Here is a 24,745-nt window from a genome sequence, read left to right as displayed (position 1 = left end):
ATCAAGGTGACTGAAGAACCCTAGTAAAAAATGAGGATTGTAGGTTTGAAATCTTTCAGATCGGAGAATTGATGCATATTCCTCTGCCTCAAGATGAGTACTTCAACCACTGAGAGAATGCAGCAGATGATGGTAGTAATTGATCTTTCCTGGTAGGAAAAAATATATCTCCACAAAGAATATTAAGGACTGTGAATTGTACAAGAGGGGAGAGATTTCTCCACAACTCTAAGATAACTTGGTGTGCTTGAGAATCTGGGCTGATGCTTACTAACGTCAGTGAAACTAAACCATTGCACTGCAGCTGCAGTTTTAGATCTTGTGATGGCTGAAAGGGTGCTCGTAGTGGGATCACTTCCCTTGTACAGAGTGTGAGTCCCTCACACCTGATCAACAGAGTGATCACTTCCCTCACACCTGAGCTGTCTGTCCCAGTCCCGGCTGAACCGATTCCTCTAAAGCTGTGCCAGTGGATGACCTACAGAGGTGGCCTTTTCCAAACAGGACGCTTTGCCGTGAAAAAGCCGAATGGTTTCTCCTAGCCGTGCTGGCAGGGTGCCGAGGTGGCCGCTGCTCGGGCCAGGCAGCCGAGCTGCAGCGCTCCCCATCGCGTCCCAAGCTGAAGGAAGGCAGGGAGGCGCTCCGGCCTTTCTCTCGTGTCTCGTCTCCAACGGGGGGCCCGCGGAGGTGCCGCAGGTCCGGGGGGCTGGCCCGGGGCCCTGCCATCCTCGCCCGCCACCCGCGGGGGTCAGGCGCAGGCAGGGGGCAGCTCCACGGCTTGCTTTCCCTGTCCTTCCCCTCCTCCTCCCAGTGTAAGTAATGACCGCACCGCAAACAACAGATGCGTTCACCTTTACAAAACGTCTTCGTGGGTAGCAGCTTATGTGAGTAAAAAGGCTGAGCAGCCGAGGGTAGGCTACAAACACTGAACCTGTAATACGAAGGGTACGTTCATAATAGCCGCATTATGTTGTCCTACCTAAAACAGGCAGTTCTACATGTCTTCTGTGATCTGTAGTAATAATCTGCGTTTTACAAGACTCTTGCGTCACTGAAGTCGCTCGAGGTGACTCCGCAGCACCCGCCGATGGCAGGGACGCCTCCTCGTTCGGTCTGATGGAGCGGAGGCAGTGGCGGCTCGAAGGGAGGGGAGGGGGCTCGCTGCCCGGGGTGCCTGGGCGCAGCGTGGGACCGAGCGAGAGCGCTCTAAACACCAGCGTTAGCTTTTCACGCTTTTAAATAATGATCACGGGGCTAGCGTGACAGGTGAAGGAGCTGGAAATCAGCTGCTATTGAGTCAGAAATCATTCATCAGGTTAAGGCTGGTTGGGGCCAGTTTTCTTAAGGCGATTGAAGAAAAGGGGAGAAGGGTTTGAGAAACCTGGAACTTGTGTGCTCATTTCTAAATTGCGTTGGACTTCTAGTTACACATCGAAAATCCTTTTCTAAAAATAACTGCTGTCCATCCAGTAACGTCAAAGATTCGCAGAGCGTTTCTTAGTGTCTTAGATCTCCATCGCCCAGTAGCATTCCATGCCTCCCCCGTTTAAAAACAATGGGGAAAGGTGGTGTTTGGATTTAGACTATTTTTTCAACAGCGATAGAGGGGCTGTTTTCTGTAACAGCGTAGATTATTAGAAACTTGTAATTTGCAGCTCGCATTTGCCGTCAGAATCACAGCAGGGGTGTAAAAAAAGGGACTAGATCCTACAGTGACCTCAGTAATTCCCGTTCGCGGGTTTGTTATGTCGATGGAAAAACCCAACGCTTTCAGAGAGAAGTTGCTTGAGTTTAATAAACAGTGACTTCAGAAAGTGCAATAAAATCAATTAATGTTGCAAAAGCATTGGCCAAAAACAAAGTGGCGAAAGGATTTATGGAAATGTAATGGATTTACAAGCATTTATCCTGCGACTTGATAAACAGCAATTGGAAGTCGAGATGGTGAAAATAATTAGTCCCGCAGCCTCAGTGAATATGGACAATTTATTATTATAATTTTATCCTTTCAGTGGTTATTCAAATTTATTTTTTAATTTTGTGAGCTGAAACGAGGGGGGATTAATCTAAAGTTTGGTTCCCCCCCTCCTCAGGGGCTCGGTTTTTTTTTTCACATTTTCTGTCTTCACAAAGCAAACCGTGATCTGTCATTTGCCAGGGCTTCTTCACACAGAGGGCTCGTTCTTAGGTTTTCTGCATGTATTTTAGGGACTATTATCGTTGGCCTTAGTAAATAATGTTATCCAGCGGGGGAAGGATCAGCTGTTTGTCTCCCTACACGCCAGGGTTTTCTCTGCCTTTTGATTTTCAGATGTGTTTGCATGCAAACTTCCAAAGAGCCGCACTTGGGAAGAGGCTGCAGGAGCATGCCCTGGCTCTTGAGCAACGCTAGCAGAGAAAACTTTTCTGCTTGCTCTCAAGAGTTCGTAGCCCTATTATTACAGTAGAAAAGAGACATCCAGCATGGAGTAGAAATTACAATTTCAAGAAGTCAGAATTTATTACAGTTAAACTGTGATAAGATCCCATCTGTTATGAACACATGTAGCACCAATTGTTTTTCATACAACTGCAATTTATTTACCCTTCAGAGAGAATGAGATTACAAGCGCGATTAAAAAAACCCAAAAACAACAACAGAAAAGCCAAAACCAAACCCAACCACCATGATTTTTAGTTTTGTTTTTGAGGAGTTTTTTTGTGTGTGTGTTATTTGGGTGGGGTTTTTTTTTGGTCCGACCTATCTGTTTTTTTTCTGGGCAGACCGTTTGTAGTGTCATGCTGCCCTCCGGGACTGCGGGGCCATTCCCGGTGCCCGAGCACGCGGTGCCCGTCGGGGCCCGGCCCGGCTCCGGCGGCGGCCGCTGCCCTGCGCTCCGCCGGGGGCCGCAGCGCCGCCTGGCGGCCGGGAGTGACACCGGCCCGCGGCCCGCGCAGACAAAGGGAGCCGCTCCTCGCTCTTCTTCCCCGGGAGCAGCCCCTCTTCCGCCGGGCAGCTGCGCGTAACGTGCCCGCTCTGGCCTGCGCCTCAGGAGAGCAGTAACGTTCGTTATTAACTGGAACGTGAACCTGAAACGATGGAGGGGGAGGGGAGATATTTTTGTGCTTCCTTTGGTCGTGGTAGTTTGGGAACGAGGAATGTGCCTGCTCGTCTTCTTCTCCCATCCCACAGAAGTGGTTTGGATCGAGTAGCACGCGCTTCACAAAATAAGGCAGGAAAGATGAGACACTGACACACACACACACACACGCACGCAAAATCCCACACGTTTTTACCGTGATAGCCTAAGAGCGGTAATCTAATTTTGTTCTCTTTCAAACTGTTTCAAGGCATATATGTGTGTGTGTGTATATATATGTGTATATATATCCTCCAGGTTTCAGTGGGCGTCCTTCTGCTGCTCTGTTATCATTATTTCTTGCCTTGATGTGACGTTGAAGACAGATGACAGCATTGTCAGGTTGTCTTTAATTCATGTGAAGATTAAAAAAAAAATACACAAGGCTTCTTACACAATATTCAAAGCCTGAACGGATTCACTTTTTTTTTTTTCCAAGTAGAGGACGTGAGGCTGGGAACGGGGGTGGGTAGTTGATGAATTTCAGACATGAAGAGAGAACAAAGTCTGTGCATCTCTGTGTGTGCACACGCACAGAGCAGACCAAGCAGTCGGAGGTGAGATTTTTGCAACAGCAGCACCTGGTTCGTGTTGATGGAGAAATATCCAGCATTAGGACAGTCTTTTCGCATTTATGCACAAGCTCAAATGTATAATCTGCTCAAATTTCAACCACGTCTCTGCTGCCAAAGCATTCCGCCTCCGAAGAGGTGAGAGCATACAGACTCAGGGTCCGTCTTTTTTCTTCTGACACCTCTGTGCTTCATCACAACAAAATTTTAACTTAAAAAAAGAAAAGGTAGACTGCCCCAAATTTTCCAGGAGTGAGATGAGAAAGAGATTTAGCAGGGATTAGACACCTCTGATCAGAACTGGTTGCTTGCCTGCCTCAGGTCTGTTCATGAAACAGTGCTAGCTGTGCTTTGTGGTGCAGAAACCCCAACACCCTGATTCTATCCCAACACAGTGTTACAAATGACCGAAATTATACCCAAAAATCTGTATGAAAAGGAAATGTGGTGCTGGTAGCTCCAGCGATTTTCTGCTTCAGAATCGTTCCTTCAAAATAAAATAGCAAAACTAAAAACGAAACAAACAAAACCCCCCCAAACTAACAAAAGAAAACTCACAAAAAAACCCCCCAAAAAAACAACGACCACAGAAAAAATCTAAACTGTGGTCTAGTGAAAGCCTGCAATGAGAGCCAGCAGTACTGAAGCAGCATTGCTCTCCATCTTTTCTAAGTATGAAAGAATGAAGTTTGATCAGTGTTTTTACAGAATACGAATGCACATTTACTTTTGTTTCGGAAAGTTTGGATATTTCAGGATTCCCTTTGCCCGACTGATTTTGACTGTAGATGTGGGTAGATAGTTACTAACCTCGAGTTAGAGAGAGGAGGGTCAGCCCCAGCCACAGCACTTCATGTACCTTGCTGGCTGCGCTGAGGGTGGCTCCTAAGGTGGTGAATGGGCAGTGGGTGACTTTCCGGTCTTAGCAAATGGAGTCTCTTATCACTGAGGAAAATCTTCCTGTAATAAAGGCACCCTTGTATTTTAGTTCTAGCATTTTGCGTTCTAAAACCAAGCAAGCATATGTATATGCGTGTGTTTGGTGTGGTCTTGTGCACATAAGCCAAGATACATATGCCCATCGAGGCTCAGATATATTGCAGAGACTTCTTAGCTGTCTGTGGAGTCTGGTGTTTTATTGTTTCACAAAACTACCTTAATTACATTTCCCCATAGATAAGATAAACAGGACCCTTCTTTTCTAACCGCTGCTTATCAGAAGTATTTTGTCGAAGTGGCATCCAAAGTAAGCCACTGAGAGTGGATGGAAACGCATTAATTTTTATTTTGGTTCCTCAGTTGCACTTAGCATCTGACAAGAGTTGATTTAAATATTACATGATACAATCTTTAATGTTCAAAAAAGATTTGTGAGAAAGACAAAACTGTTTAATTTAAACTAATGTATGCCTGACTCTGGTCAGATTGATCACAGTTTCGGGTTTTGATGGGTTTTGCCCTTCTGTTGCTTGTCCTCTCAAGCTGGTTTTTCACTGTGAAATTATTTTAGTTCGGTGGCATGGACCAGCGGCTGCTGTCAAATCCACAACCCATCCAGTTAGTAAGAACGGGGGGGTGTTCGGGGGGGTGGTGAGGAATAACAAATGTAGTCCTTTTACCTAAAAACATCAATGTCCATAAGTCAATCTCTGTTAGAAAAAAAGCCGAATTTAATAAATTAATATCAAAATTCTAGGTGGCACTTGCCAGGTCACATACTTAACAAGGCTGGAAGAGAGACCTACTTATCACCACTCTACATATAAAATAAGGTGTTTTAATTTTTCTTTAACCTCGGGGACAGCATCTGAGGAAAACAGTAATAATAGCATTAAGTGTTCATTTCACCACTTGCATCAGCAATCTTTGTGTGTAACCTTTCAGAGCTGAAATCCCCAAAACTGTAGTTAGGGTTCCAGGACACAAATGCCTCCCTCGCTCTTTTTAAATCGCCCCTGCAACACCTGATGGGCGATGGGATTTGGCTAGCGAAGTCTGAGCTGCAGCTGTTCAAGATCCGTAATTGTAAAACACACGAACAGGAGAGGAACGTGGCAATGGTGGTGTTTTAATCGCGGCAAAACTGTAATTGTTGCTTGCACACCCAGATGGAGCCTGAAATGTAATTTTCCTCAAATTAAGTGTAGTTAAAATAGCAAAGCGGGGAAGGCAGTCTGGCCGGGCTGCAGGAGAGAGCGGGGAGCGTGCGGCATACAGAGAGGACTGCGAGCTTGGTCTGCCTTTCTCGGGCTCGCCGGATGAATCCTCCGCCACCATCACCCCCGACCCGAGAAGCCCTTCTTTCAATTACTTTCTCTGTTTGTATCCGCTTCTTATTTTATAACTGAAGTTTACTCGGTGCAGTTAACAGCACTGCCCTCTCTTCCCTTTCTCTAACTCATCCGTTCAGAACGAGAGCTCGTTTTACATTTCCTAAAGCAGAGATACGCAAAGGTCCCTTTCCCATTTAAGGCGGGCGGGGGGGAACACGTTTGGTTCAACCGCAAAGCATTTCCCGTGCTGCTTTCGGACAGCGTCCCGAAAGAGCCGCAGCGCGGCCCAGCACCGGCCTCCCCGCGTGTGTCCCGGCCCCCGCCGCGGGCCTGGCCCGGAGAGCCGTGCCGGGACGGCCGGGCGGCCGCCGGAGCTTCAGTAGCTTGCTGCTTTTCTCGCCTTTGCACATTAACGCTAACTTCCACTAATTATCTGGAGTAAATGTATTAGACTAATTAGCATCTGGGCACCACGGGAAACTCTGAACAGTAATTATATTGTGGGGGGAATCCAGAACGAGGGAGAAAACCCCAGTGATTTGTCAAGCAAAGTCGCCGCTTGCAACTTTGCCCCCCGCCAGCGCGTCGCGCTGGGGCCGGGGCGGGAAGAGCGGGGCCGAGCGAGGGGCAGCAGGTACCCGGCTCCGCCTGGCAGAGCGCGGGGCAAAGCCCTTCCCTGGCATTGCTCTTACGGACTTGGGTATCGCTTTTCCGACTATCTCGGCGGCAACGGTTTGTTCCGCAGTTTCGGTAGCTGCTCTGGCTGCTCCGTGGCAGCCCCCGCTCCTACCTGAACGCAGGACGACGAGCCGGAGCTGGGCGGTGGCTCTTGGGCGCTAGGAGGAAACCCGGGCTGGGTAGGCAGAGACGCGGTGCAGGCAGGGGCAGCCCCTCTCGGGATCACGTCAAGTTTGGCACTTCAGTAAAGAGCAAACTTGGCCCGAATACCGGATGGCTTCTTTTTTTTCCCGTCCCTTCCTTTTTAAAAGAAAATGAGTTTTAAGAGCTGGCCGATTTTTTTTTTTGTTTTTACGTGACGATCTTTTGTGCTGCGGTGCGAACTGAAGAGAGAAATTGAAAATAACTGGATGAGCTCAAACAGCGCTTCCCTAATTACTTCTGAACTTCTCATTTAGAAAGAGATGAATAGGTATGCATTACATTGCTAAAAAAAAAAAAAAGCTTTCGGATAATCATCTTACACTTTTACAAAACAGTCTTGCCTTACCCGTTTCTTTCTAAAGAAAAACCAAAATCTCGTTGAAAACTAGTTTTAAAAACCAGATATTTCACAATAAAAACATTTAAAATATAAGTTTACCTTCTTTAAAGACAGGGAAAGAGATTTAAGCGATTCTCAGTTTTCTTATTTCGTGCCAGAAAATTCTACTGACGAGGAAAAAAACCAACTGTGTCTGATTATTTTTTAAGAGAGCCCTGGGGTTACAATAAAAAAAAAACTTTGGTTGTTTTTTTTTTTAATTTTTAATTAAAATTGAATAAACGCTTAAGGAGAAATTAGCAGTCACCTCCATCCAAGACCTACTCGGGTTTTATAACAGAATCAAAGCGTATTCAAAAAAAAAAAAAGTAAAACCTTTTAATACATCAAATATACGGAATTTTAATCTTTAAAGCGATACATTGTCTATTTTAGTACATGACGTAAACCTTACTTAACCCTTTTTACAGGGTGGACTTAAAAATTAAAAATAGTTAAGTGTTCCTTTTAAAGAACAAAATAAGGCAAATGAGGTTTTTGGAATAGAATTGTTTTTGTTTTTTCTTCCAGAATACATACAAAAAAATACCAATTCTCTTTCAAGGGTATACACCTTAAAAATAATTGCAATTTGAAATTATAACTGACAAATTGCGAGTTGTTTTTAGTAACAAACATGCATGTAAATTTTTTTGTTTCAATGAGACATTAAATAAGAACGTACAATACAATCATAGCAATTTTAAAGTAACATTAAAGAGAAGACCTCTATCTTTTTATTTATATTCTACAATGGGTGTTCCACTTTTACCTATTGAGCTCAGTTTAGTAATGCACTTTATGATTCGTTGTCCCGCTTGAAGCTAACATAAATAAATACAGTGCTCATGGATCCAGTCCTCAAATGAACACTATTTTATAAAAAGTCAGATTTTTTTATTTTCTTTCCAACTTTTATAAAGTTTCGCAGGGCTTCCTTCCCTTACCGCTAGACTTTGTGTTGTGTGTCAAAGCCCCGCTGCCTGCACTCACTGGTACCCCAGGGCCGAGGCTGTGGTGAGTCTCTGCCCATAGAGTGCGTAAGGGGAGTAGTAGGGTCCAGTGGCAGCGGGCACGGGCACGGGGGCCCCGGGGGTGGGCAGGGGGCTCTTGGAGTACGGGTGGTAGCGGCTGCCGAGTCCCAGCGCGTGGTGCGGGCTGCGCAAGGCCAGCGTGCCCGGGCTGCCCGGGGCGCCCGTCGTGGGGATGTGCATGTGGCACGCCATGGCCGCAGCCGCTGCGCTGGCCAGCGACGAGGAGCTGGGGTAGCTGGAGAGGAGTTTATCGGTGCCTGGGAAGGCAGTATGGGTCCGCAAGTGGCTAAGCAGCTCCTCCGAGGTGGCAAAGCGCTTGTCGCAGGGTCCGTTGGCCGACACCCAGTTGCAGATGTGTGGCTGGGGGTCGTTGGGGAGCATGAAGCCGTAGGGGTACAAAGGGTGGCCGGCTAGCGAAGGCGGCGTGGCGCCGGTCAGCGAGGAGTGGACGCTGTGCAAAGGGTGGGTGGGGTAGACGAGGGGGTATCCGGACTTGAGGGCTTGGTCGTGGGCGCAGGAGGCTCCGGCGGCGCCTGCCAGGTGGCTGGCGCAGTGGTAGCTCAGGCAGTACGGGTCTCGGCACAGGCTCGCCGTCATCACCGACGGCGGCGACGCGCCCGCCAGCGGGCTCGACCCCGCCGGCTTGCTGCAGCCCAGGCTGCTGGCGGCGGCCAGCTGGGCCCCCACCAGGCTGGAGGATTTGGTGGGGTCCAGAGCCACTCCGTGCGGCAGGAACTGTGGCGGGTAGCCGGCGTAGGCTCCAGCCAGCGTCCCCGGGTAGCTCATGCCCGCCGGGGGCAAGGGGAAAACGGTCTGGCCCGGCTTGTAAGGGGAGACGGGGGCCACGAGGCCGGAGCCCAGAACGGAGGTGGAGGAGGTGGCGGTGGTGCTGCTGCAGGAGGAGGCGGAGTCCGATGCGATGGGCTTGGAGCCCGGCGTGCTCTCCTGATGCTGGTTGACCTCCACGTTAATCCCGGCACAGCTCACGCTAATCCGGCTGTGGCTGATGCTGGTGGTGCCCGGGCCTCCCTCCGAGCCGGAGCTGCCGCTCTTTCCGCAGCCCTCCGAGTCCTTCTTGTCCTCCCCGCCTTTGTCCTCGGCCGGCAGCAGCCCGGGCGAGCAGGCGGAGGCGCTGGAGTTGGGGCTGCCTGTCCTTGGGGTGAACGGCTGGCAGGTGGCGCTCGGCACCCGGAATCCCGACTTCTCCCCGGCCGCGACCCCCGCGGCGGGGGCGCCCGCGCAGCCCGCCGCCCCCGGCTCCTTCTTCTCCGCGCCCGGCTTGGAGTACGGCTTGAAGCTGGATTTGTCCTCCACGCCGATGTCGCTGAGCTTCAAGGGGCCCGACTTGGAGTCCTTGTCGCCTCCGGAGCCATTGGAGGTGACCGAGGAGAGTTTGGAGGAAGGGGACGGGTCCGGCTTCCCTATCTGAGAGCAAGTTTGTGCCAAAAGGGCCAGGGGGCTCTTCTTTGCATCCAGCTGCGGAAATCAGAAGGACACAGAAAGAAAGAGATTTATTCGGAGTATGAGAAAACCCCCATTGCTTACATAGGACTTTTGTCCCGTAGGTTTCTGCAGAGTACAGCCTGGAAGTAACGAACAGTTTGTGCGCATTCATCAACTTGACAGCCCCCTCCCTTGAATGCACCATTTTCCATAAAGCCTTTAAAAAGGGCTGGGGATTTTCGTATCCCTGCAAGCTCGCCGCGGCCGCCTTCAATGCCCCCAGCCTCCCCGGCAGCGGCCCGGGCAGTGCGGAGCTCGGCGTCGCTCGGGCCGTGCTGGCCCGCAAACCCGCCCGTGAACTATAGCGACTGCAGCATTTCTGCACCCTGACTGCTGGCACTATTTATAAACAGAGCCCGAGCTAGCCGGCGAGCAGGGCTCCCCGGGAGAAGAGTGTCCTCGCTCCGCAGAGACCTTAATGAAATCATTCATTCCCACGGACACACCCTTCCCACCACCAGCTCTGTTTCGAGTTTCGGTCCCGCAAACAGCGAGCTAGGCAGAGGGGGACCAGCAACCTCGAGAACGAGCAGAAAGGGGACCAACAGGCGCCCCGAAGTACAGATCCGTGTCGGTACTTGAAAGGAATCGGTCGGCGAGCCGAAATAGTTATCCTGCCGCACCCACGTTTGAGCCTGTCGCTCTCCGCGTCGTGTCGTCCCGTCCCGTGTGTGTCCCCCCCACCCCAACACACTCCCTGAAAAAGCAAGGTTGTTTGGCCCTCGGAGCGCTGCTTATTTGCGTGGCCGGATCGTGAGTCCAGCGTGGATGGGTTTCTTCCACCCATCCCTCCTCTCAAAAAGCAGAAAAAAAAAAAAAAAGGCTCAAAATAGCAAAAAAAGAAAATATTAATTTTACACAGGAACTAGACATTATCCCAGTAAACACGGAAACAATACCCAGGAGTGGCTCCTCGCACTAACTCGAGATCAAAAGAAGCCCCTGTCCCGGTGTAAATGCATTTCAAAGCGCAGGAAAGTGCCGAGGGCGGCTGGCGGAGCCGCCATGCACAGCCAGCGCCCGGGCAGGGACGAGGAAAGCGACGGGGGCCGGGTCCTTACCTCGATGGGGCTGACGGGCGTGGAGGGTAAAGGCTGCAGGTATTCAGGGTGTAAAATGTGTCCAGTCCGCGCCGTGAGCATTTTCAAGACTTTGATGGGTAGGCGGTTGGCTTGGCGTAGCGGGTCCGAGGGGGGGACTGCGTGGAAGCAGGGCTTGGCGGCGGCGCTGCTGCCGTTATTCCCAGCGTGCCCGTTCGGCCCGGCGAGGTCGGCGGCGCTGCGGCTGCGGCGGGGGCTGCCTCCGGGCTCGCTGAGGCTGCTGCTGCGCTTACTACTTCTTATAGCAGAAAGCGAGGGCGATGTGATCATGACCCAAAACCTCGCATGAAAACTGGGGCAAGTGGCGCCGCTCGCACTCGGAAACGCTCGCTCGCTTTCTGCGGGCGAGAAAGGAAAAAAGCCACACGCCCCCCGAGCAGAAAAACAAACATACAATGTCCCGTGGCTCTCTCTGGCGGGGAGGGCGTGGGTGGGGAGGGGGAGGGAAAGGGGGAGCCGGCCGGAGAGAAAGAGGAGGAAAAAAAGCCGAGTAATCCTTGGGCTGTGCTGGGGGCGGGGGTGGGGGCTGCGAGCGTGTGCCGCGGTCCCCCTCGGCCGCTCTCAGCTCCCCCGGCTGGCGCGGCGCGGAGCGCTCGCCTCCGCCGCTCAGCTGTGATGCGAGCCGCTGCCCATCCAGCCCGGGATCTGGCAAAGAAACTCACTTCAAAAGCAGCTGAATTAGTCTGAGATTAAAGCCTTTGCCGCCTTCCAATCAAATGGGACCCCGAGGTGATTGGAGGGTCAAGGGGATGTGACGTTCCCTTTTCTGGGCTTTTTTTTTTCCTCCGTTTTTAATGGTCTCTCGCTCTTTCTTTTTTTTTTTTTTCCCTCTTCCCTTTCTCGTCCGCCTTCCCTCTCCCCTCCCCTCCTTCCTTGTTTTCGCTCCTAGGATGGGATGGGCGTTAATTCTGTGTTTCACATCACGCGCTGCGAACGTTTTTCTTCCTCCGCCGCCAGCGCGGATCGCGCGGCAGCGGCGGGGCGGCCGCGGGGCTGGGGGCGCCGCGCCTGCCGGGGGGCGGCCGCGGGCTCCGCCGCCGTCCCCCTGCCCACCCCCGCCGCTCGCACACCGCCCCGAGCACGACCTGCCGCCCACCACGCACGGCGCTGACGGGCCCGGCCCGCGCCTCTTCTCCCCGGGCCAACCCGCCGGGACCTCTCCGGGGCCGCCGCCGCGCCGTGTCCCCTCCGGGACCCGCGGAAGGGCGCGGGGCGCTTTTCCCGCCCCTCCCGCCTGACAGCGCGGGGGAGGCCCGGACGAGAACCTGCAGAGCGCCGGCCTGCACGTCGCCGGCGGCAGCGGGCGGGAGCCGGGGCGCTGCGGCGCGGCTTGCGGCGGCGCGGGGAGCGCGGCGGGATTGGGGGAGGTCGTCACACGCGGGGCTGTCACGCACAGCCCGCCGCCGCCTTTCGGGACTCTCCGCCCCGCCGTCAATTGTCAGTGCTCCCCAACCGCAATCAATCAGTTATTTGTCAGCCCCTGTCAATCCGCCCTTGATTTATGTCAGCTTTTGTTGCTGATTACAAGCCTGGTGTGACTTGAAGGGGGAAGGAGAGAGAGAGGGAGAGGGAGGAAGAAGGAAAGAAAACTGAGGGAGAGACGGGCTCCTCGGGAGAAAAAGCCTTTTAATTTACGGAATAAATCCTTCGAGTAAACTGGATTTGTTTGCCAGCAACCGGTAGCCCTCCCCAGCCCCTCACTGCCCTGTCGGGGAGGGCTGCTGGACTCCTCTTCCCCTTCCCTCTTCGTCCTATTCGAAAGTGTCCTTCGTCCCTGCGCCCGCCGGGCTGAACCGGTCCCCGGCAGCGGGGGCCTGGGAAGGCGGCCCCTCGCCCTAACGAGAGTACTGGTTCGCCATTTATGTGTTGGATTTTCAGCTAGGCTGTTTTGAGAGCCTTCTGGGTACGCTCACGGGGTCCACCCGGGCGTTACATTCGTCCTGCTTTGTGTCTGTGCGCTCCCGAAGGGTACCGAGTCCTCTGCCCTCAACCCCGTTTTTACCGGTGCCGGCGGATGCCCCGAGCGGAATCCGCAGCCCTTCGAGTTACTGGGTTGCCTTTTTCTTTTCTCTTTGTACTTTGCTTCCCACTATCCCCCCACCTCCTCATCCCATAACATTTTTTCACAGGCAAAATGTGTTAATCAATCTTTTACTTTTGTTTCCGGATCTGACATGGTGGCCCACACAATCTACAACATTAACAAAAAGGTCACTTAGAGATAAAACACGTTTGACAAGTGAAGAACAAGGCAAGTGCTTTAGGGGTCGCGTCCAATTCCTGACCTGGACTCCAACCAGAACAGGCGCTGATCCTGGAAGGGTTGGACGAGAGGAAGGACTTTCACTTTCTCACGTTTAGATTTGCTGAACCCAGTCCTTTTTCTTCCCTTGAAACACCGATCTGCCCCAGTCCCTAAACAGATGCGTCAGATAGTCTTTAATGACCTGCTCTTACGAGGTATATGTAAAGCAGGTTTTCTTCGGTATCCCCCCCCCCCCTTTCCCCTCCAAGAGGTACCCTTTAAATCTTGCAGCGCAGTAAGTATATCTGCTGTATTTTATTTAAACCACTTTACTCTTTTACTACAGTGTATAGAGTAGGATAAATACACGGAACTCCTATAGCTTTAATAAAGATGCGATTAATTTTAACAAACTTTTAAATTTCTATCTTTTCTCTGAAAGATAAGGTTTATTGGCACAACTTCTCAGTGGAGAATCATAAATGTACTTTCATTTTGCAACCACCGCTGTCATCTTGCAGGACCATCAAAATTAAAAGGCAGGGGAGAGGAGGTAGAGAAAGAAATCTTGCATAAAACCCACGATATTGCAATAGGACTGACAAGACCCACAACTTGCCCTCAAGGAACTTCCCCCTGTCCCCCCTCCTTTATCTAGAGTGGAAGTGACTTGAATCTGCCCCAGGTTTTCCCCCAGTTCTTTCTTTTGTTGTCAAGTCCAATTGATAAATGGAGTGCAGTAAAACTCTGGAAGAAAAAAAAAAAAAAAAAGCTGAAACCTTCATTTGTGTTCATTTGCATTAAAGTGCTTGGAACAGCTGTTTTCCTTACAGGACCGGGGAGACTCCTATCTGTTTTCTCGTTGTATTTATCCTGCCTCCCAGGGTGAAAGACTAAAGATTAATTGTCTTAAGGTAGAGTCAGCTGTGGGAAGGCTCTCCCTCCGCATTTTCCCTTCCCTCTCTCTTTTCTTGTGGAGGTGAGGGTGATTTCAGGAAAGGGTTGTTTTACTTGTAAGCCAAGGAAGCAGAGGCGATAGCCGGTACTCGTATAGAACAGGCAGCGCACCGACGGGAAAAGCGGGGGACGGAGCGGGGGGAACAGCACGAACCCCGATCTTTCTGGCTGAAGTAGAAGCATCAGAGGGTAATTTAATTAGCAACTTCAGAGGACAGCTTTTTCATTTGCTTTTCTTTTTCATTTTTTTTTTTCTCTCCCCTCAGCCTTTGAAATGAGATTTAAATCTCACTCAGTACTGTAAACTTTTTTATGTAGAACCTTGTAAAAAAATCAGCCCCAAGACATCTCCTCCCCTTTGCGCCCTCCAAAGCATTTCTGAGCTATGAGAGCTTATTCACTGCGCTCAACACACGCAGAAAACGATTCCCAGCGAGGGGCTCGGAGTTAGGATGCACACGCGTAGGATCGGGCAGGCGGCGGGGCTGCAGCTTGAAACGGTGCGGAGTTTGTGATTTGCCTGCTGCGGGCTCCTTTCCTCTCTTGAGCCGAAGAAGAGCGATTCTGTCCTGCTCTCCTGCTCGTTACCTTCGCGAGGGATTCTTGTTTAATGAGTCCGTGCAGACGGTTTGCTGTTTGGCATTTACTTGTGTAGTCTTGTTGAAATTTTGGTGGCTGTTGCTTTTATTCCTTTGGGGAAAAAAAAAAAAATCCAAGGGTTGGAACCCGTCTTCCTCTTTTTACAAAGGAAAATTGTAACTTTAAAAAAAAAAAAAAAAAGGAGAGCAAAGGAGGAATTAATTAACAAGTGCCAGTCCACACTTTCCTTTACCTACCAGCTATTGGCAAGCATGTCAAGTCGATTTTATTTGCACACAATGGAAATGATTTATTTTCTCTTAAAAAGGAGTGGGCTGGCAGATATTTGAGGAGGAGAGGAGAGCGAGAGCGAGAGAGGAAAAAAAGTTTGAAAATGCCTTGAACTATTCACTGTCGAGATGGCTAATCAGTATTGAGGCTCGAGGGCACTCGGGCAGCTTTTCAATGCGGTTTTCCTTTCATCTCAAGCTGGATGGAGGCGCTCAATTAAAAGCCTATCAGTTTGTAAGTAAATCAACGCCTATCAAAGTTGTCACATCAAACAAAACGATTATTATTGCAGCCCGCCTCCCCTATTAATCTCCCTCTAAAATAATCCGCTTGACAGGTCAGGCTGGCGAGCTGCAAACCCTGGTCAGGATCACCCAAAAAACCCGGACTGACTATTTTTCCCTCGGGAGAGCGAACTGCAGAAACCTCGACACCAGCGTGCCTGCTCTGAGAGCTTGCTCTCTTGCCATTTAAGTGTCAGCTTCAGTAGATCATGTTGGAAAAGGGCGTTTAGTCTTTTAAACGGAACAGCAACAACCCTACAGGCCCTTTAGTTTAGCTTTTTTGTTTGTTTTTTTCTTTCTTCCCCTTTTATTTTCTTTTCGAACAAGACTAAGATTTTAATTAGCAGAAGCAGGGTTGCTGAGTTGTATCTGGGTTGTGTTTCTGTGTGTAACACAATTCAGTTACATGTCTGTCCATCCGGTTTGTCAAATTTATTTCCTTTGATAGTACTTACATTTCACTATCTACCCCAAGGTTTTTATTATGATATGCATTGCAATACATTTTTGTAGATGGTCCCTTTTATTTTTTTTTTTTTTCACAAGAATGATAGTACTTCATATAAGAAGATAAGAAATGTGATAGGTTGTCAGAAATACACCACCACGATTTGGTACATTTGGAGAGAGGCTTTTTCCCATTTTTATTTTTATTTTTTTTTAATACGAGACTGCAGGTGCTCAGCTGATAACTGATGCATCTGCCCAGGTGTGCGGCAAAGGTGTGGGGTATTTATTCCAGAATGTTGTTAAAGTAAATAGTTGGAAAGCTTGCCAACATGAAGTAAGATTTCCAAACCTCTCCCCTGTTCGCATTGTACCTGAAAATATTTACCCTTACGATTGTAATTACTTTCCTAACACATAGAAGCAATATATGTTTTACTCTGCATGAGATGTAGGTAATCGTTTTATAAGCGGTGATAATTTCAGAGCCATCTTCAAAATAATAGTCACGTTTAAGCGAACGTGAATTTTAGTAGTCTGTGGCATTTTTACTAAACGAGTAGAAAATCACTTTTGTTTGCTTGTTTGGCTGGTTGCTTACTGCTTTCGGAAACATAGCTTCACCTAGAATGTTTTCAAATACGTTTGTCTAATTTTGTTCCTTTTGTTACACCGAGATAAGGAAGAGATTAATGCACCTAATAATAAAAAAACCCCACCCCAACCTTTCTCTCTTTAGCCCTTTGACAGATTTCCCTCTTGACATTGTTTCATGTGTGAGTGTGAAAATTTTTACTCCCGTGTCGAAACTCGTTTGCCAACAGCTATTTTCCAAATCTACCCTCTTTTATGTTTAAGGTGTTTCTTATGCAAACAGCTGTTATTTAAAATATGCCTTAAGGTAACTTTCTAGAGGGAGAGGGAGAGGGAGAGAGCAAGTCATATAATTGCAATGACACGAGCAAGGCTGGGTATGTTTCCTGTTAAGTGCATGGAGATTTTTAGTGTCATTTTATGTTTTTAAACGTACTACGATTAAAATCATCATGCCCAAAGCGAGTGAACACATTTCCTAATTCGTACATAAGTAACTTGAATTAGTATTTGGCGTCTAGATTCTAAGAGTGGGGAAAAAAAAAAAAGTCTTGTAGCTTTTGTAACACCTTGGTCTGATCACTCCATCTCAGCAATCATAAAGGCATCTTTGTGTTTATCTTCTGCGAAAGCCTGGAGGCTACGGGGGAGAATTGTACCAACTAAGCACATATTTGGTTACAGTAATCCCTCAGAAATTAACCATGGCACACAATGGAGGCGATCTCCAGCTTTGTCACTCGGATCCCAAATGTGGAGTGTTTATTGACAACTTTGTTATGGAAACTGTGCAGATCAACCAGATGCGTCTTCAACAGGGAGGTACAGTGCAGGAACAGCGTCCTTTGAGATATGAGGAAGAGTTTTGAGGATATGGCTGGAAAAGGCACTGGAACCTAAATAATTAACCTTATCTAAACACCCTAATGACAAATGAACAATGATCCTCGACTCAATTACAAAACAGCTATGTTTGGCAGGGGCAGGAAGAAGCGTGTAATATATCTTCGCTATTTTCTTGAAACAGTCTTGGTCCATGATCCCAAAAGGTTAAAATAATCTTAATTTTTAATAACTATTAGCTTGTTTTCAGTTATCCCCTAATGGTGCATTTAGGTCTCCTCTAATCCCCACTGCTTTCATTTTTAGCTTTTTACACCCTAAAATTAATTCCACCTAAAGTACATTTTTCATTTTGTACTGTACTAGCGACGTGCAAATAATTTACATCAGCGTTCATCAGGACTGTCCTGAAGTGATGGATCATTTTGTTGAGTTGCAGTAAAAGTGCAGAATGATCTATAATGATGTAATATATACATTAAAAGGGTGTCTGGATGATCAGAGTTTTGCTAAAAATGTAAAAGGGCTTTTTGATTGATAACAGGGTTGCTGTTTTTCTGCAAAGGCTGTCACAGGCTGACACAATGCTTGAGTTATTAGGGCAGAGAAGGGCAACCATAAATTTCCAACGTCAGGCAAAAACTCTCTTTATTGTCTATATGATGGATGGGCCTCCGTACTAGACACCAAATACTTCGTATCACCCTTAAATGGGAACACATTTTTCGTGGCCATAATTCATGTTTTTTAAATAGAAAGTTTGAAATGCCTGCCTATATTTCACAATCCTGACATATTTATGAATCACTCCCTGCATGCAAATATAATTATTTAAAGCACTGAGGTGACATATGGGTTAGAAATGTACCAAATGCTGTTAGCAGAGTGATTTTTTTTAATTCCCTAAATTGAACACCATAGAAAACTCTGTCTGTCTGTTCAGATCAATAAAGTCGAAGGTGAAGTTTTACTGATTTTGTCAGTGCCACATACAGATATTCGGTTTTGATTAGGTGAAGCTCACAAAAAGGGAGTCTTTTTGCAATTACCATTAGGTTAATGAAAGAAACACTCATCTTTCTCCTGGCACCCCCACGCAGGCATACGCGTTTTCCCCCCTGTCTTTTCGGGCGATGAACTAGCCGGAGGTAGATTTTTTTTTTTTTCTTTTTTTTCCCCCTGGATTTATTTTCCGTCCAGCTGCGCTCGTCTCGGAGGGAGTGCCGGTGTGCCGGCGGGAGAGGGGGCTGATGAGAGCGGGCTCGGCCGGCCGGCGGTCGGGCAGGGCGGCCAGGCGCTCTCCCGGCTCTGCGCGGCAGCGCGGGGCAGGCGGCTGAGCTGCGGCTGCCGGGCACCGCGGCGTCACCGCCCGCTCCGCCGGCGGACGGGTCGAGCACACCGGCAGCAGCGCAGAGCAGGTGGCCGCTCCGCGGCTGGTTTGCTTTAGTTGATTACGGGAAAAGTCATTCTACCCCCTCGGCGGGAGGGCACGGCGGGGCCGCTGCCGCCGCCCAGAACCGCGGGGCTGCCCCGCGGCCGCCGCCACTTCCGCCGGGGCGGGCGGAGCCGCCCGTGTCCGCTCCGCCCGCCGGCTGCGCCCGCCCCCCGCCGCGGGCAGAGCGGGCCCGGGGCCGGCGGGACGTGCCGGCCGTCCGCAGGAGCTGCGGGGAGAAGCGGCGCTGGGCGGAGGCACTCGAGGGTGCTCCCGCGCCTCTTCTCGGCGCCCCACCGCAGCCTTTGGCCGAGCTCCTCCTTTCGCGGGCGGCTGTGCCCGCAGAGCTGCTTACTCATCCTGAGGGTCTGATCCTTAACGTATACTTTTTGTATTTAATTAATTGGAACTCACGTTATTTTCAGTGGAGCTCGAGGGATGTGAGAATCAAAATCACAGAGTATCTTGAATGTTTTTTTCCCGCGGACTTGTGTGTAAATGTGTAAAATATTTGCACTACTCCAAACTTACTATAGCAGGCTGACTCTTTGCCCATAAAATGTTAAATCAACCATGACCAGACTCATTTTCCCATGTCAGCCAAGAGGACTCTGTAAATCAACACATTAGGGCTTCGCTGGGTAGGAGCTGCGTGTGCTTCATGCAAAATGGCCCTGACAGTCGCTCTCGTGGTGCTGTGGTTGTCAGCCTGTGGCTGACTGCAGCACTGTCAGGTGGCAGCAGGCTACCTTGCAGGTAGAGTGCAAAATCACTGGCGACACAACATGCGAGAGGCTGACAACTGGCACAACAGAAGGAAATTATATGGTTTGCTTTACCTTTTGATGTGATTGTGTTTTTAAGACTCATAGATGTTTTGCAAAGCCTGTTGCACCAGCCTGGACCGCTTAGAAGAGCCCGTGTCTCTCCTGAGGGCCTGCTTAGTTGTATGTGAGCAGAGATGTTCTGCTGGCACTTCCTGCCATGCCAAGGTGAAACCCACTTAGAAGCCAGTACAGAAAAGCTCCTCTCAAGTTTAGGAAGGAGTGTGTGATAGCTATACCTGGAAGCAAATGAACACAGTGGATAAATACAGCTAAAAAAATAGCACTGGCCATATGTAGCTGTGCCTAAACAACCAAGACATACTCCATTCTTTGTTCAAGAAAAATAATGAATCCCTCCGACTCTAAACAATATGTGTTCTGTAAAAAGCCTCAGCCAGCCAGTCCTTATCTAAACCACTATCTCTGGGTAAAGGTTCAGATACTGGAAAGCCTATTGCTGGGTGCTAGTAGGTTGAAAGGAAAGGGGGACATAATACAGCATATAACAAAATAATATCACTTCTTACTACCACACAACAAATATCAGTAATTACACACATTGAATCAGATTAGATTCAGATATCAAGGTGAAGCTTTGTGCTATATTTCTTGAAAGGGGCCTCATCTTAGAGAAATCATTATCCAGTGCTCCTTGCTGGATTGCCTCCCACTCAGAGGAGTGACCCAGCTATGACCCAAACTCAGAACACTTGTGTATAAATTTAATTTTCAGCATTACATCATTTCAGCTGGAGTCTTACCTCTTTGCTCATTGTTGTGCTATGTGGCCTACCTGGAGGTAAAGAAAAGATGGTAAGAAAATGTGCCAAATATTAGAAGATGTAAGTTCAGCTCAGAAGTGTGCACACAACCACTTCTATCCTGTGGGCAAATGAGATGAAATGACTGAGCCACCAGTAAGGTGGGAGGGAAAGAACTAACATGATTAAATTTAAAATCTTACAAGACTACAAAAGGAACATTTGAGGTTTACTTATGAAGGGATAATACAAACTCTGCTTCCAAAATTTTCCATGTTTAAAAGAAAAGGCATTAGCCAAACAAGTGCCTGTAGCAACATTTCTTCTTGATCACTACTCTCAACACCTGAACAATGAAAACTTGTTCTTCTAAATTCAATGTACTTTCAAAGGGGAGTTTTGCATGTTTGCTGAGAATGTTTTAAGCACATGTGCTATTTCACCTAATTGTAAATTTTTATTTTTCATTAACTGAGCAAAGTGTTCCGCTTTATGTAATTTCTTTCCCATAAAAAACCGCCACCCCAGACAGATTTCTTTCTTCTTTTTCTACATCATTCACAGAAAGTTCTTGTCCTTAATGGATGACAAAGTAGGCAGTAGCATGAGAGTGTGAAGAGGTTTTTTCCCTGACCAATTTCATTCAGTTACTTCCAGCTCTGATAAATATACTACATTTAGCATTATGAGTAGAGATTAAAGACACAAGTCTTGCAGTAAATTCTGTTCAAGTAAACTTCTTAAACTGTGGCCATTGAGGAACGGAGACTAGGCAGAGTTAGCGACACTTCGGTTTCATTTCCAGGTCTACCATTAACAGCATTCAACTACATTTTGTGGCTCTGTATCTGTGAAACGGAGTCCTGGTATTTAGTTTTCCATTACAAAGAGTTGTAATCAGGATAAGACAGTAAATGCTTTAGTGCATTACCATGGCAGAAAAATACAAGAACATAATCTCACACTGCCTGTAGAAAAGCTCCGACATTATGCGGCGTGACTTGCTGTATAATAGCATAGGCAAATCAAGAGGATCATCTCATTCCTATTTGAATGCCATGATTTCTTGTCAGAATTAAAGATGCTGGTGCTGTTGCAAGTTCTGTCTTTGGCGTTACTCATTGGAAACAAACATGCATCATCAAGGTTTCTTATTCATACTTCACTAATTTTCAAATTCATGAAATGATGTAATACAACCTAGGCATGTAATGATGACATTTGGTTCTTTAAGTTAGTAGTTGCTAGCTATTTCTATAATATCTGAAGTTAGTGTTCTTATTGTGTACTTTATAATTATACAAGATGATGTTTTTACCCATGACCTTGAAATCATGAATAATTATGCTAGTAGGACAAAGGTACAAATGCTATTATTATATTGCACTGGTAGTCTTGTTTGAATGTCATTAATATACAAGGGGAAAATCAATTAGCAAAACATCATTTTTGAAATGTAATTTATTAACACTGTGTAAGAGTATGCTTTGGTTGAATAGCTCTGAGACAGAAATAGCATAATGGCATTGTGGCTACTCCAGTTAGGGCTTGCACCTTCTCTCCATGGGATGAAAGATGAAATTTTCTCCTTCACTTGTGTATGTAAACAATTGCACAGTAGTAAGCAGCTGTTTTGGTTCAGTAATCACCCATTGTCTCATTTCCACATTGCCACATGATCTGAATGGGAACCCCCAAATTTAAGTAGGATGCCTTCCTATTTATTATGGATATTTAATATCAAAGTATGTTAATGAAAAAAAAGTAATGGTTGAACTGAAATGATAATATTTAAGAAAAACAGTAAAGATTACAACCCATTTAAAAAAGATGCTTCACTTTCTCTGGACTGTTGGTATCCATTTGTATCTATTATTGTTAATAATAAGCAATATTCATAAACCAAAGGGGAGAAAATAAGAATCTGGATGCCTTTTTTGTTACTCATCATGAAAACTATGTAAAGCAGACAGGATTTTTTTAAAGGGTATTATTTCTAGTTACGGCACTCATATAAACAAGGGTCTTTATCATGAAGGTAAAAGCTGTTCTTGGGTGGAACTCCCTCCTTTCAAATATGGCTCTTAAAATCATTTGTACAATAAAGAAAACTGGAGCTCAGTTGTGGATATGGAGATAAGTTGATCTTGATTTTTTTTGGTCAACATTTGAAATTTCTGTGACTAGGATGACGGGAAGATCTCTGTTATGTGCAGTAGCAAAGGACAAAATTAGTTCAGCTGAGTTCTGGATGAGCAACCTGGTGTAACGCAGAGAAAAGTTGAAAGGAAATATGGTTCTTTCCTGTGGCAGTCTGTAGTTCTATTTATATATTTATTATGGAGTAATGAAAGCAGTAACATTTTTACAGTGAACAGTAAATAATCATGGGATGCCAAAATACCCAGTCCAGGGTAGGGTATATTTATGTTTGTAGTATATACACACACAAAAAAAGTGCTACCTCTTGGAGGAGTGTTGGGCTAAAGATGGTTTGGTATTTTTTATACAATCTTGGCTGCATGTCTCTAGATAGATCAAATGTTTATCAGTGGAGCCCTTATATCTTCCCAGAAGGCCTGTGTATGCTTGCTTGTGGAATATTATTAAGTACTCCAGGAAAAAAAAAAAAAAAAGATCTTTAAGAGCTACAGATTTCTCCAGTTAGGTGTTCGCAGTGTGGGCACTAGAATATCAAAAGATCTGTTGCACAGGGGACTTCCTAAGACTTTGAAAGGCAGGGTGAATTTCATCCTTAGTAGTTTAAGAACTGAAACAGACTCCTGAAGTACAGACAAATTAATTTAGCAGTTATAAAGACATCAAATTGATGACACCAGAGAATGAAGTGTAGAATGTCCTCCCCTGCCTTGCCAGAATAATTAGAGAACAGTTCATTCATATCCTCTCTGTTGTTTCTGCAAAAATATCACTCCTGTGATGGGACTTCTGTGATGGAGATGCCTACGAATTCAGCTCACGGCTGTGATGGAGATGCCTACGAATTCAGCTCACAGATTATTTAACAGCTGGAGAGTGGCAACATCTTTGATACAGACTTTTAGACAGTAGCCGGTGGTTACGGGCTCCATGTTTTACCTTCCAAATGTAAAGTTATTTGAATTTTTTACTTCTGCTCATATACTATGGATGACTTTGAGTCTTTGCCCTTTTCCTGCTAAGGATTTTTACTTCACCTTTAAGTGACAAGTTCAGATATGAAGTTCTTGATTTTTGTCAGTTTAGGTCAGTTTTGAGTACAGTTTTGGAATAAAAATGCTTAGTTTTCTGCCTTTCTATTCCATATAAAATAAAATTGCCTAAAGATATCCACTGTAATCTAATCTATGATATTCTGATATGTTCCATATCAACTTAAACATTTTTAAATCTTAAGTGAATATATAATATCACTGTTTAATACAAATAGATCTGAATTATCATAAATATATTTAATGCATAATGCATGTCACTCAGGTGTTATTGTCAGTAATGGATGAGGAACAACACTAGGATAATTTATAAAAGTAGAGAAAAAAATTTCTCAGTAGTTCATGTTTTTCACAGAGTTGGTTTCTAATAACAACATTTTGGTCATAATACATTTCTAGCATAACTTAAATGACTTGTGTAAATTTCTGAACTGACCTGAGTGTTTTGCTTTACACCAGGCTGATTTCCCCTCTTGAATGAGCTGGGGCTGCCAGGCAGCACAGCATTATGGCTGTCCTCTGGGTGTCCCCTCACAGGTTTTTGACATGCTGGGTGCTGTCACTAACTGATACATTGGGTCAGATTGCTTTTACAGAGCACACCTGAGAGGTCATGCTAGACATGAAGCATTGATTAAGTGATTACAAGGTATGCACAGTACTAAAATGGCCCATGGCTGGAGGTGGTAAGGAACAGTTGTGGAGCCAGTTTGGAAATCAGCCCATTTCACGTAAACAGGACTTGGAGCTGAGGCTTTCTTCTCTTACAAGGAAGAAACACAAGGCCATTATAGAATTACTCTTCAGTATGTGGCTCAAAATGTCAATGGCAATCTTATTGACTCTTAATAAAATGCCAGGTGGGGCATAGAAAAAAATGAAGTGCCAGAATAGAGGCTTGCCTCTACACTCTTGGTTCTGTTGTTTACTTCATGGATGTGATGACAGTCTTGAGGTGTTAATGAAGATTAAATTATACCACCCCTGTATCATCCCTGCCTCATTTGGTGCAAAATACGCAAGACAGACTGCCAAGAGATCATGATTTGTCACTGACCCCTTTGAGAGGCATGGTAGCAGCACAATATAGCAAAGTAGCCTATTTTTTTTTTTCACCCACACAGAACATACAGAAGACTGATGAAAAATGAGGAACGTGTAGCTCTTTCCATACCAAGTTAGAGGACTAAAAGCAATAAAGGATTATAAGTTAAGGTATTAATAAGAAAGCACTTTTAAACCAGTAAATTATGAGTACTAGATATTAGTACTAAAAGTATACAGAAAAGTTATGCAGCTATGCTTGCTAAATAAGAGTTACATTTAGGATGTGCACCTGCAAATACACTGGTTTGCCATTTTGTAATCAGTGATAATTATAGTACCTCAGCAATAGGCTAAACAGGAGGAC

General features: G+C 46.7%; 2 protein-coding genes and 2 long non-coding RNA genes across 5 annotated transcripts in view; 2 read left to right on the top strand and 2 right to left on the bottom strand.

Moving 5' to 3' along the window:
• Positions 1–4,808: 4,808 nt before the first annotated feature.
• Positions 4,809–11,591, bottom strand: ZNF503 (zinc finger protein 503). Its single transcript, XM_059851312.1, has 2 exons — positions 10,824–11,591; positions 4,809–9,735 (listed from the first exon to the last, which is right to left on the bottom strand). The coding sequence occupies exons 1-2, from the start codon at positions 11,130–11,132 to the stop codon at positions 8,215–8,217; spliced, it is 1,830 nt and encodes a 609-aa protein (XP_059707295.1). The 5' UTR covers positions 11,133–11,591; the 3' UTR covers positions 4,809–8,214.
• A 1,406-nt stretch (positions 11,592–12,997) lies between these two features.
• LOC132329821 (uncharacterized) lies at positions 12,998–15,038 on the bottom strand. Its single transcript, XR_009487195.1, has 2 exons — positions 14,901–15,038; positions 12,998–14,754 (listed from the first exon to the last, which is right to left on the bottom strand). It is a non-coding gene; the product is annotated as an uncharacterized LOC132329821 (long non-coding RNA).
• LRMDA (leucine rich melanocyte differentiation associated) overlaps positions 13,017–24,745 on the top strand; it is a 633,198-nt gene continuing 621,469 nt past the window's right edge. The window contains exon 1 of one of the 2 annotated variants that reach the window (XM_059851313.1): positions 13,017–13,402. In XM_059851313.1, the coding sequence (XP_059707296.1) occupies positions 13,286–13,402 (117 nt within the window). In that variant the 5' untranslated portion in view covers positions 13,017–13,285. The remainder of the gene's footprint in view (positions 13,403–24,745) is intronic. The other variant, XM_059851314.1, reaches the window with a different exon arrangement.
• LOC132329823 (uncharacterized) lies at positions 15,033–16,720 on the top strand. The gene is made up of 2 exons (XR_009487197.1): positions 15,033–15,168; positions 15,272–16,720. It is a non-coding gene; the product is annotated as an uncharacterized LOC132329823 (long non-coding RNA).

Source organism: Haemorhous mexicanus, chromosome 7 (genome assembly GCF_027477595.1).
Source record: "Haemorhous mexicanus isolate bHaeMex1 chromosome 7, bHaeMex1.pri, whole genome shotgun sequence".
Taxonomy (NCBI): Eukaryota; Metazoa; Chordata; class Aves; order Passeriformes; family Fringillidae; genus Haemorhous; species Haemorhous mexicanus.
Note: the sequence above shows the minus strand (reverse complement) of the source record. Positions and strands in the feature narration are given on the sequence as shown.